Raw genomic sequence first — 14053 nt, 5'->3', positions numbered from 1 at the left:
GTGTGCTCCTCAGGTCCCAATTTGATTTATATAAAAATGCAAATCTCTTAAAAATGTTTTGCTTTCTGGTAAATGTCTATAATAATATAAAATAAAACAAATAACTCATCTTATTTTTTGCTATGACTCGGAGCACTCAATTTAAATCTGAACAACTTTTACCCGCTATCTGTAAGCCCTCTGTGATCTCAACTACAGAACTAAAAACCTGCAAAGAAAATATGAAGACAAATCAGTGGCATCTATGAAGCATTTCACTGGAAACGGTTGTTAAGGAGATAACAATTTCTTGTTGTAAGTGATTCAAATGTCCAAAGAAACAAGTAAAAGTGGTGTTTGTGTACTTAAAAACATAATTAAAATTTGTATTACAAATGCTAGTTTAGGAAAGAACTGGTTTTAAAAGGCAATTTCCTGTAAGGTCATTGCCGTGATATTTCAGATGGTACCTTTTTCTAATTTTGAAAGCTACATATTTTAATAGAGAATGGTCCAAAATGTTTTTAAGGTCAAACTGGAAATATGTTGATGATTTAAAAATGCAAGCAAAGTGCTTTATTATATTATACTACCAGAGTGTTATTGTAGTTTAAAAATATCATTAAATCAGCACAAACCCGCACTTATCATTTCCTGCACATTTTTCACACTGAGCTGCCTTCTGACTATGAGTAATCTGTTAATCTGCTCTTCGCCTCACAATCCGTCAAAGTGACAGATTCATTCCCTTCTCTAATACATAATATCTTCATTTACTGTATGCCTTGCTGCGACTTGCTTTTTTGCTAGCACTGAAATTTAGAAAATCACAAGCAAATTTAGAGCATGTCACATGGGTGGTTGTTCTTGTTTGTTTCCCATTTCTTCCATTACTCCAACAGGAGAAACTACAACTTTTCTGGACTCTTAATGGGAGTTAATAGTGTTTCCAAAATGAAGGCAATCTCAGGTTTCAATAAAAGTGTTAAAGAGGTCAGATGAGGGCAAATGGTAAACACAAGGTAAGTGTACCCTTCGCCACATGAAAACACTGACCATAGTGGAATTTTCTTCCAGTGCTAGTGGACAACAAATAGATTTTCACCTTTGAGCCTCACCCCTAGGCGTAAAGAAAAAAATATATATCATTTACAAAAAAAAAAAAAAAAAAGAAAGAAAGAAACGGACATTCATTTAGTAGTTAAGGGATGAATTTCTCCCTGCAAAAGACAGGCCTTCATTAGCATAAACACCAGCATTTACTTGAAGGCCACATTGTGATTTTATTTAAGCTGAAACCTTCACTTTTTATCATGACGTTGACTGACCTCAGACCAGGCCAGATCTCAGGTTTCTTGCTCATTGCTATTTTGATAATACAAACGGTTCTGCTGTTTCAAAACTGTTCCCTATTAATTCAACAAAATAATGCTATGCTCCCCTTTTCCCTTGCTTTGGTTCAGTTGCTTATTACTCTATAAATTCTGCAAATAGAGTGACTTAAGGACTGAAAAATAGGCGAACATGTAAAATTCCAGCTAGTTTCATCTTTAAATAAGAGATAAAGTACATCCTCTACAAATCACCCTTCGGCTTCACTTGTTACTGATACAAGCATTCACACACTAAAACAAAGGTCACTACTGTTAACCTCAAAAGTCAAAAAGCAAGGAAGATGTTTACAGCAAAATATGAGCAGTAGCCTTCTAATAGGTTCTGTTTCAGCACAGACATAATTTTTTTTCCATGCGTTTTCATCCAACACCCAACAGCACTTTCTTGTCCTGAGCACCAAATTGCATCTGATTTGTCTTAATGGATGGCAAGGGAGCGAAAGGCTTTTAAAAATCAATGGACAAGAAAGAGTCAATAGAACAATAATGTTAGTGTTAATTCAATCAAATCAGCTGAACGTTGTTTGCCTTTTCTCCTTTAAGTCATTTTGAACGGGACGGACGTTTGACTCATGTGGTATTTATCATACTGAGTGAGTTTTTATGTGGTAATGAACAGCAAAATATGAAGCTGTAAACTCGGGTAAACATAATATATTGTTAGAGTGAAAATGTGTGTGTTTTAACATTAATCAATTTCAAAGTGTAATGTTTTTCATTAACAAGTGAAACAAAATAATTACTGGGAAGAAATAGAACCCACTGCCAACAAAAACAGTTTGTGAGTAGGTGCAGGTTTGGAAGAGCTGTGACTTCTCTGTGACAGGCTAGGGGCTCACCCCCACACATAAAACATTCACACCCCGCCTCGAGGACATGCAGCGCTGGGGGGCCATGACTTCATGGAGGGCACGAGAAAATCGCCTCTCCAAGGCACTGTGCACATAGTAGGTGCACGTGAATGTTGCTGAAGGTCTGAACTGCGCATGCTTTCAGTCCTCTCCTACTGTAGTAGGGTTCCTTGTTTAAATAACAAGGAGAGTATTCTGCACTGGGTTGCAAGATGAATGATGAGACAGTGAGTCTATGGATGTGACGGGCTATGGCCATTTAACCATAATTACGGTCTTCCATTTCTTCGGTTCACGTCATTACCCTGGACCTCAGCCTACAATCCCCTCCCTTCCCCCTCGGACAGAAGAGAGGTGAATGTTATAAACTGGAATTAGTACTTCGACTTTTTAAAGGTGCTCATTACTCTAGAAGGAAAAGCTGAATCTTTTAATTAAAAGTTGAAAAGGTAACATGTTAGAATGGTAAATAATTGCTTTGGTAATTACCTTCTTTACATTGGACACTGGGCCAAAGGTAATCTGAGTTCATCATCCGGATGGATAACAGTGACTGGGGAGGCCTGGGTGACCGCAGGAGTTCTTCATTCCGCTAGTTAAAAATGCTAAGAGTCTTCAGGGATCCATCACTTCAGGATTAATTTGGAGAGGTGAGGGGTAGAAGATGCAATCTGTTGTTCTAGACTCTTACGGAAATGGGTTTCTTGAGTTTGCAATTTTGCAAAATACGACAATTACTAAAATGCTGATGAGTATTTCCCCAGCCCTCATGGCTTAAGATTCTCTCATGGAGTACAAGTGAACTCAGGTTGAAATGCCAAGTCCCGTGGGCCCAAGAGAGATCTGGTCTGAGAGCAGGCAGACATTTCAACTGAGAAACTGAAGAATGGGGTCGGCAGATGCCCAGGCAGGCAGGGCCAGAATGAGCAAGCAGAGCCAAGTGAAGAAAGAGAAGTATTGTTCAGGTGTGCAGGCGTGCCAGCCAGTTAGGGCCTGGGACAGGGTGATCTGAGCTAACAGGCCCTGGTGGGATAATAATGGTCAGAGCCAGACTCAAAGTGGGTTGGGCATGTGCCAAGGGAGGAGGAAGGAGAAGTGATGGGGCAGTGGACCACCAGCTACCCAGCTCTGTTAGAGAACTGCTGGAACCCAACGGGAAGGGTATCCCCAAAGTTGTGCCTAGGAGTGGTGCTAGGGGCAGAGAGGTCAAAGGCGAGAAGCAAGATGATTCTCAAGGGATTTGGCTTACTATCAGTGCCTTTAGCTGGACTGTTCTCCAGGGTAGGGCCACTCTGAGCTGGGCCTTTGCTGTAGACCAAGGAGGGCAGGGGCCCAGCTGGGTCTCTTTGTATCATGTGGTTTTTTTTTTTTTTTTTAATTTTTATTTATTTTTGAGAGAGAGAGAGAGAGATTGAGAGACAGCAAGAGTAGAGGAGGGGCAGAGAGAGATGGAGACACAGAATCTGAAGCAGACTCCAGGCTCTGAGCTGTCAGCACAGAGCCTGATGTGGGGCTTGAACTCACAAACCTGTGAGATCATGACCTGAGCCGAAGTCAGTTGCTGAACTGACTGAGCCACCCAAGCGCCCCTGTATCATGTGTTTTTAAAGTCTGTTGTAAAACTTCAACCAGTGGACTGAAAACCTCTTGGGGAGCCGGAAGGGCAGCAGTCCCTTGAATTTAAAGGGCACAAGCTCCATAAGCTCAAGTCCTCTGTCTGTTTCTCTATGTACCTTTTTGCTTCTTTTCCACATACGTGTCTAGATTGTTAGCCTGGTGAGGATTAGGCACATCTTCTGCAGCAGGGGCAACCCAAGCACATTTCTGGCGAGTGGCACCTGGCTCCACAAAATCTGTATTTGTGTAGGCAAATACAGATGAGCAATTTCCAATAAGAATACAGAAAAAAACACAGGAGTTCAATTTCAGAAAACTGTCTCTGTTGAAAGGTTTAAAATGATACTTTATTGGAGACTTTAGATTGTGGCTATCTTCTAAGCGCTCATCTAAAATAATTTCATGAGATTTCATCTGCTACATGTAGGAACAGGGCCAGGTCCCACTGGCCCTCAAGGGAGGAAAGTATGTAGGTGTTTCTTTCTGGGTTCCAGCTAGTAGTTCAATCCATGGTGAGGCAGCTGGGGTAGGGAGATGGGGAAATTCATTCTTGTGAGATTCAATACATATTTCTTGAGCGTCTCCTCTGTGCTTGGCACTGTTTGACGAGCCAGGGATATAGTGAGCAGGAGAGATAAAGTCCCCAGACCCAAGCAGTTTACATTCCAGTGTATTCTGGAGGGGTGTGTGTGTGTGTGTAGACAACAGGCAAACAAGCAAGAAGATACCAGGTGGTGAGGAGCACTGTGGTAAAAACAAAAACAAAATAGATGATGTCATGAGGCTGACAGGACAGGGGCTATTTTAGGTTGGCTGCTAAGGAAGGATCTCTCTGAGGTGACGGCATTTAGATGGAGCCCTGAATGACAGAAGGAAGATGCCATCTAGGGTCTTTTCTAGCATAAGGGAACTCCAAGCAGAGGGGCCATCTCATGCAAATCTCTTCAAGTGGAAGCAAGCCTGGAGTGTCCAGGAAAAAGGGACATGGCCATGGTGTTTGATACACAGTGAACACGGTTCACAGAGGTATGAGACATGGTCTGGGTGGTGGCACTGAGGGTGGGGAGCACGATCTGATCCTAAGAGCAGTGGGCAATGTTTGGGAGGTTTTGCATGAGGCCATGCTTGGCTCAAGTTTAGATGTGATGCCACTATTCTGGCTGCTGAGTGGGGACAGAGTGTAGGGGCTGAAGGAGCACAGAAAGCAGGTGGGAAGCCATGGCATTTGTCCAGGTAAGGGGTGAGGGCAATGGGGGCTGGGATTGCAGCAGTGGAGAGAGCAGCTGGATCTGGTGTCGCTTCGGTGGAGGGATCACCAGGAAACCTGCTGGGGAAGGACATGGAGTGGGTCAGGGTGAGGAAGCAGGAAGCACTCTTGGTTTCTGCCTTGAGTAAAAGGGGGATGATGGTGCATTTTCTGAGATGGGGAAGAAAAAAAAAGATGTGTAGAGGGAGAGAAAACCAATGCTTGGATTTGAGGTATGTGCTAGAGATCCAAGTGGATATCTGTCAAGTTGGCAGCTTGGATAGATGAATCTGGAATTCACGGGAGGGTCAGGGCTGGACATATAACTTTCAGAGTCATTAGAATATGGAAGGCATTGGAAGCTATTATTAAATATCTTGTATAAATAATACCTAGCATACCACATATTAAAGATTAGGGCCTTTCTAATGGTTATCAGTGTCTAGGGATCTCTGGTCAGCAGAGAGTGGAACACGCATGGAAATTAGATTTAAACTCTATCCAAACAAGAACCTCTCCTAAAAACACAGTGTTATCCTGCTTATGAATAAAGTAATACCACTGTCATCCTATTTTCAGGAGAGGAAAGGGTAATTCTTGCCAAGATGTAGGGAAAAAATTTGACATTTAACTTGTTAACATTCAGGATGAAGATTTTCATTTCTCAGTGTTATCTGGGCATACTTCTACTCTGCTTCCCTCAGCTCAAATCCTGATGGAGCTCCTACTCAAGCTCCGGCTGAACAGCACCAAGAGAGAGAACATGATGTCATCCTGCCCTCAGGGAATTTGGAGCTCCAACAGCAATGACGGTCAAGGAGCTTCAACCGGTCTGGGGGCTCTGAGGACCCAGAATCTCTGTCCTCAGATGAGCGGGTGTGAATTTCTGGGGATGGGGGTATGAAATGAGAGTCGCTGATACGGACAGGTTTTCTGAAGCTAACAAGAGAAAGGATGCAATTAAAAACTGGTGCCTTTGGTTTTATCCACGGATCCTTAAGATGTAATGCAAAAATGCAGATAATCGAAAACAAAGGTTAACACAACTAGTTTAGAGAAACTGCACAGCTAATCAGGAAATCCTTTGTTATGCTTTGGTCTGAAGGAGAAACATTTGCTAAAAATCCGACTTACTTGTTTTAAAATGATTCAAACTTAATCATTTGAGGAGAAACATGGCATGCAAGTTCTGTATTTAATTTTATTTATTTATACATTTTCTCTCTTTTGTGTTGGTGGGGAAAAAAGGCTTAAGCAACAGAGCAGCATATCAGACGTGAGTCCTGACAACTGGAGAGAAAAGAAAAATGAAGCCACTGCGATCGGTCCAGAGTAGTACTTGTAGGTTACGATGACAGGCCAGCTTGCCTCAGTCAGGCTGGCTGAGCCAGCGTGAACTGCGGTCAGTGGTTATTAATCATTTGTCAAAGTCCGCAGGGCTTTATCATCTAATTATAGTTATAAGTATGTTTATATTACACAAACATGTGGCAAAGCTGCAAAGGATTCAAGCCTTAACACAATCGGCAGTGACATTTAAAAAAAAAAAAACTACAGATAGGCGATAAATCATAAAGCAAACACTTCAGAAAACCATGCCATTCATTACTGTTTGGGCATTCAGGAATTGTTTTCTAAACTGTTTATTTCTATAAACATTGAGAACCTTACAGAGCCTTTGACTACCTTCCCTCCTCCCCCTAATTTTCCAATGAGTTGTAAACATACCACGTATAATCATCATTTGAAATGAAAGACTGGTTATCGACTCCATCCACATGAACAGACAACCAGAATATAATCACAGCTTATTTTATAAAACCCATTTCTGAACAAAAATATCTCAAACTGTTCTGAAGAATCTACATAAACACATAAATGGATGTGCCTGAGGGACAGCTGTAAACCCCACAAACCAATAGATGGCATTTTACAATAAATGACTTAAGGCTGCAAACAGCATTCGTTTGGTAGCAGGTTAAGTTTACATGCTAGGAAACATTTCTCAACATGAATGAACTGTGAAATTGTTTCCTCCTACCCAACACGCCTCTAAACTGTATTGGATTATGTTAGCTGTGTCTGCACCTTGTCATAGAGGCTGTCACGGTCTCAAACGGCAGTGTGGGTGGACACTGGGGGCAAGGGCCCCAGAATCTGAGATACTGCCTTTAGGAAAATCTAGACACAAGGGGATAGGATGAGGTGAACCATGTGTATTTCAATTCCTAGACTGTAAATTTCTCAGGAAATGATTACCATTGTATCCCCACTCCATCCAATGTCAAGCATTGCCCTGTGAGTGCAAGTAGATTCTTACACTCTGAGGAAAACAATCTATGAATATATGTAGTGTTTTAGCTATTGGCATCCTAGAGTCAACTCTTCAAAACCCAAATTTGTCTGCTTTGTGGACTGCATGCTATCTTTAACCTTAATCAGAAGCACATAAAACTAAGAAGGTAGTTATGTTGCAGAGATAAGAATCTTCCCAGAGCAAAATGTAAATGAAAGACTTTGGAGATATTGATCGTTCTGTTACATTAATTAAGCTAATTGGAAACTGACTCTCTAAATATATGTTTGTGCGCGGGTACGAGTATGGGTATGAGAATGAGTGTGGGTACAAATCTTAGGTTCTTAGGTCTCTGGAGTAGCTGCAGACAGGTCACTGAAGCTGGTGTGGCCACTTCCTGTCCCACAGGGCACCCACATGCTCTCTCGATGCACCTGCATCCATATATGTCCCCTTCCCCATCATGTTTGCATTACTCTGGCCACAACTGCACTTAATTCAGGAAATGAAGAGACTACTTGCCTCTTGTGTGTTGTTTAGAGGCTTTGCAGGCAGAACTTTCAATCTGGGATTCAGGTTAGATGCTTGTTCATCCAAGGGGCAGACTTGGAAACTTGTCTTTTCATTTCTTACATTTTTTTTCCATCTTCATTATCAGTACCATTTAAATTTAAAGTTTAATTTTAAAGTTTTGTGTTTAGGGTCTAGGTGTGAGATCTATTTGTAAGAAATGTAGCAAATACAAACCTTAAAAGAATCATAGTTTTCTATTTTAAGTTAAATTACATGTATTACAGGATTCAATTTATCCCATTTTTATATGATCATCTATGCTGACCTTATAATTTTATCATTGTCTTTATTTATGGTCCAATAATGCCTTTCTGCCAATTCTTCCAAGCTGATGGATTTATGGAGCCAAGAGCCAAACCATGTAATCTGCAAGTTTTTTGAACAACTAAACAATAATTTTCTAGAAAACTGTTGGATAACCTGCTGGCAAATGGGGTTGGCAGCATTTTACTTTTTGCTTTGGATTTTGGCTTTTTATTTTATTATGTAAAAATGTAAATTAATTTTCCCTAAAGGAATGAACATGTAATTGGCTAAATAAAATATGCTGTATGTTAGGTTGGTGAATTTTCCTATATTATATCTTTGGGAATCAAATATTAAAAGAGATGTTTAAGGTTATACATTACTACATCTAAACACTAATTAATCCAACATTATGAGATGTATTTTCTATATAGGGCAGTGTCCCTCTGATGGTAGAACTGGGTTTCTTACGTAAAGTCTATAATGAATCTCATCAAAGCCACAGAATCAGGAACTTGGAAGTGACCTAAGAGAGCATGTAACTCAAATCCTTTCTTTTAAATACATGTTCATATTATTGGTGAGGTCTGAGCGGGTTGGGAGGCTTGTCTGAGATCATATGCTGGGTTAATAGCAGATTTAGGATGAGAGTTAGGTCCTCCTTCTCCTTTTATGGAAACAAAAGCCTCCACTTTCTAACACACCTTAGTCTCACTTTTCATTTGATCAGATTTATAAATTCTGACTACTTATAATTTGGATTGACATTGGATTTCCAGTTACCTTAAAAGTTTACTCATACACAGATAAAATGTTTATGAGCTGAAGGATTGTAAGAGACACATTTTACATGTCAAGAGCCAACTGATTTTCAGAATGTTAAAACATCTTTTTATATACACTGAAATTACGACCTCAATTTTGAACTCTGTATTATATCTACTTATGATAGTGGCAATTCCCCCTACTAGATAACATGAGAGAATGACCAGATCATGTGTATAGACCAGCAACACTGAGAAGTGATTACTAATGAAGAACATTTACTCTGCCTATGTTATAATATTCTGGGCCCCATTAAAAGTCCTATAAACCATGTAGGTGGTCTCCTGTCAGTTTTACATGGCTTGGTTGGCTGTTCATTGCTGATTGGACCAACAGTGGATACTTGGCCCAAGCTAGGCCAATCACATTCTCTCTCCTGGAAAGTTGGAATTGTCAGGCTGGGCATGCACTTTGAACTGTACTTTGAACTGTAATACATAAACTCAAGAGCTGTCAGACAGCCCTATGTGACTGGAAACAGAGAAAGCTGGTGCTTTGAGACCAGAATGGAACAGACAGGAAGAAGCAAGCAGAGATGGAGTGAGGAAATGCCTGGCTGCCTCTCAGTGTTCCAGCACCATACCCTTCCTGAGGCCTGGCTGCCCTTGGGTTCCAGGAGACAGCCCTGTATTCTTACTTGAAAAATCCTCCCTTTCTCTGTCTTTGTCTGTCTCTCTTTTAATACTAGCTAAGTTGTTTTTGATATGTTCAACCAATGAGTCTTAATTCAGATACTCTGAAATAAACTTTACACTTTAGAGCCAGAGCTACCGTACTATCACTGGTGTTTTGGTCCATTCCATGGCGATGGGACCTCTTACAGTATAGGTGAGAGGGCTTGATAATGAGATTCGTTATAATAACCAAGATCCTGTGGGTAGAGCTCAAGATAGACTGACTTTCAATAAATCCCTAATATTTAATAAATAGTGATAAAGTGATAAGGATTTGTACTGATAATTTTTTTTTAGTTCAGAAAATCACTTAATACTACATATATTTCAAAACACAAATTCAGATTTGCTTGCTTTAGTGAGCCTAAAATAATAGGTTTTGAGAAAGAGAGAGAGAGAAAGAGAGAGAGATGTGCATGTGTGATCATGAGCAGGGAAGAGGGGCAGAGAGAGAGAGAGGGAGACAGAGAGGATACCAAGTAGGCTCAACGATATCACGTCAGAATCTGCCGTGGGGCTTGATCCCACCAACCATGAGATCATGATGTAAGCGGAGCTCAAGAATTGGATGCTCAACCAACGGAGATACCAGACGCCCCAATAATGAGGTTTTTCTACATTGACAAATGATGCATAATGTCAATGACATTTTTGAAATAATGAAATAGTTTTGAGATTATTAGCTTTTGAAATTTGAAAACAAGAGAATGGCCTTTGAACTGATATAAGCTATCTTGATAAATTTAAAGGGACCAGATAATACAAAAAAATTCATGCCTAAAATGTACTAAACATTACATACCAATTAAAATCAAGTATCTATGCAAATAGAATAATGTGAAATAAATTAACACTTAAAGACAGTTCACTGTGTGCCGAAAACTGTGCTATGAATTTTTCATGTATTCGTTCATATGATTATCCCAAGAGTATGGGGTAATTATTATGCCTGGGTGACCTTGAGTTAAATGGCTTGCTCAAAAATCTTACAGCTAGTAAAAGACAGAGGTATCACTTAAACCCAGGTAGACTGTTAACCATCACACCACATTCTCAATAACAAAAAGTAGATTGAACTTAGACTCCTAAGGAAAAGAAATTTGGAAGTTCTTTGGAAGTTTTGGAAAACAATTTTGGGAAAACAAGAAAAATGCACAATCTTTAAAAAACATGTTTTTAGTGTTTACTTATTTTTGAGAGAGAGAGAGAGAACAAGCAGGGGAGGGGCAGAGAGAGAGGGAGACCCATAATTTGAAGCAGGCTCCAGGCTCTGACCTATCAGCACAGAGTCTGATGTGGGGCTTGAATCCATGAGCTGTGAGATCATGACCTGAGCTGAAGTCGGATGCCGAACCGACTGAGCCACACAGGCACCCTGCACAATCTTTTAAAGAATTTTTTTTAAAGGACACTTAGCTTATTAATGATTCTTACCGGGGATTAGAAGGAGAAGGTGGATTCATTTCTTGCTGATAATGATGACCCTGGTTGACGGGCTGTAAAAGAAAAACATTTGTGAGGTGCTAATCAGTGTTGTGTTCTTTACATATACTTTCACATGCACTCTCAGTGCTGTCATTTTTTCCTGAGGGACGATCTGCAAGGAGGGGCTGTTTATTTTACAGAAGACTCAAAGGCTGTTTTGGAAGATCCAGCAAATAACACAATGGTACACATGAGAAAAACACATGTTATTTTAATGGCCAGTCACTGCACTAGATCGCTTCTATGGTGTAAAATTCACACGTGGAATCTTCCTCCCTGTGGAATTTTTACGCTGTTAACATTCATTGATATTTCCAGCTACAGTAAAATAGAAGATATTTCATGGAGCTAATGTTGCACAGTAAGTATCAGCAATAACTCAGAGACCCAGAGATAGGGAATATATATTTATATCTCAATGTTAGCAAGTTTGCAAGGATAGCCTGAATGTTCACTAATGGAATTACACATGTAAATCTTAGGTCAAGGTGGTCATTTTCCCCAAGTGCATAATAAAACCTCAAGCACTAATCAGTAAAGTGGAAAAAAAAACCCAAAAAACAAAACGGTGCCAATACCTAAGAAAAATATGAAATCTCAACTTTTCCCTCCACAAAAAACATTTAAGTTACTATTTCAAAGCACCACTAAACTACCACATCCCCAAATAAGCCTTAAACTTTTGCCTCCAATGGAATTTGATGTTTTTCCTTGGTTCTATAAAGGGAGACAATTCCACTATATCTCTTTTTGAACATCAGCTTGCAGTATTTTTCTCATGTGGTTAACAACCATGTAATTCTAATACTAAAAACATTTTTTAACATTCTCATTTTATTACAAGCTGGAATTTGGTATATATTTTTGAATTGCATTTAGAGGATCTCCATTACTTCCTTACCCAATAGCGTTGGTGTTAAGCCTTTTTCACCCATAATGTGGCCCCACAGGGCTGACTCCAACTGAGGGAAACGGTATGGCAATGGTGCCTGTACATACAGAGCACATATTCCTTATTTTCCACATACTTATTTTAACGGGTCCTAAAATATTAAAGATGTGGGTCATGGGAATTCTTTGGAGTAAACTGTCTCCCTCTATAAATATCTCTTGGAAGTGTTCCTTTAATTTAAATCAAACACCCTGTCTGATAATCACAGTCACTTAGCCTGACTCTCTGTGATGCACCATGAATTTAAATGCACTCAGATACTTTGGTAATTGAACCGATATCAATGCATCACCATCTCAGTAATAAGAAACAACAGCTGGGAAAACAGTGGAAGGAAAAACATGTCATAAGACATATTTGATCTCACTGGAGAAATAAGACTTCCAGCAATTTGCAAGTGAAATTTAGTTTTATGATTTAGGCTTTATTATTTCACAGCAGAGAAAGGAATTAGCAAGCAAAGGGTCTAACGGGTTCTCTAGAGCATCTCACATGGTTGCAGAAATACTCTTGATAATCTGTTCATTGGTATTCGTCCAGTATTTCAGCTGTACTTGGCCTCCAGTGAATGGGCCTCCCCTGATTCACTTCCAGAGGACTTTCCATAACTCTCTAAGTACCACAGTGCTGATATTCAGCAAATTTCCATCTTCTCAATTTTATACCATTAATTCTATTTACACCTGTCTCCAACCCCCTTATTCCAAATGACTTACTCCACCCTCTGGAGAATAGAAACGGCTACAGAATCCTATCTTGTTTGTGACTTAGCTCTCACTTAAGACTACACAGACTGACCCTTTCCACATCTCCTGTCTATATAAAAAAACTGATCCAGTGATACAAGGAGTGAAAAAGAACACAGTCAACAAAAGATTCCCATGAATAGTGGTTTCTTAGTGTTAGAAAACAAACAAAATAACCAGTGGAAATGTTTTGAAGTAGTAAAGATTGCTGATGGGAATGGACAGAAAGGTAAAGGAAAAAAATTCAGTTAAAATAATTGTAGGGTGATGGAACTCGGTCTGAATACCTGATTCCTTAATTTAACTTTTAGTATTGAAAGCGAATTACCAAGTTGTCACTCCTAGATATTTTAGTCAATAACCAACTTCAATTTAGTGATGGCATATCATGGCAGAGCATTCTGACTTACACACATAACTGCTATGAACTGACTTCTACACCCCCAACGCTAGTGACTCCGTCTGGGAAGGAAGCACGTTTTGTTTTGGGGTGGGTCCCAAAACCAGGTGGACTCAATTTCCTTTCTCTGTACATGTCTCCCTATTGCATGATCAGACTCAGGGACTGGAAGGGATCATGGCAATGATGCAGCTAAAAAGCCCCTCCAAGATATTTCAATTCCCTTAACTTTGCTTTGATGCTTTGAAAGGGCAGCGCTTTCACTAGCGTGAGGTCTTTTTGTTTTCTTAGATCCAAATCAGAATGAATGAGAAAGTGCCTAATGGTTTCTAAAAGCTCTCTGAATGTGATGGGGTGGGGATGGGGGAAGTGTGATGGGCTGTCTGAAGCTACATGTCTCCATCCACAAATGGAAATAGGTATGTTTCGATACATATGCAGCAGTAAACCTATTTGCACTATTTCTAGGTAGGTAATATTCTATGAAAGCACAGGTTAAAAAAATAAAATTGTTTTTTTGGCTTTGGAATTCAGCCATATTCAGGCTATTAACACCATAAGAAGCAGCAAAAGAATAGCAACCAATACCTACCAATAACTATGACAATAAGAACAGCACTAGCTGATATTCACTGAGCACATACTCTGTTCCTTGCAGCAATTCTATGAAACAGACAGGATTAATGACTATCCAAAAGAAGAGGAAATTCAGGCACTGGGTGTTCACCCAAGGTCATGCCAGCCAGGAAATAGTGGAGTGAGAATGTGA

The 14053-nt window shown here is 39.9% G+C and overlaps 1 protein-coding gene across 10 annotated transcripts in view; it reads right to left on the bottom strand.

Moving 5' to 3' along the window:
* The window catches only part of CFAP20DC (CFAP20 domain containing), a 239747-nt gene that overhangs the window by 36505 nt on the left and 189189 nt on the right, over nt 1–14053 (bottom strand). For 3 of the 10 annotated variants that reach the window (XM_086697763.1, XM_086697759.1, XM_086697757.1), the window contains one exon: nt 11136–11197. In XM_086697763.1, coding sequence (XP_086553889.1) covers nt 11136–11197 — 62 coding nt within the window. Of the gene's footprint in view, nt 1–4020; nt 4586–11135; nt 11198–14053 lie in introns of those variants that run through there. The other 7 variants (XM_086697762.1, XM_086697761.1, XM_086697760.1 and 4 more) reach the window with 6 other exon arrangements.

This window comes from Puma concolor, chromosome A2 (genome assembly GCF_028749965.1).
Source record: "Puma concolor isolate L17-30 chromosome A2, mPumCon1.1.hap2, whole genome shotgun sequence".
In the NCBI taxonomy this organism is placed as follows: Eukaryota; Metazoa; Chordata; class Mammalia; order Carnivora; family Felidae; genus Puma; species Puma concolor.
Note: the sequence above shows the minus strand (reverse complement) of the source record. Positions and strands in the feature narration are given on the sequence as shown.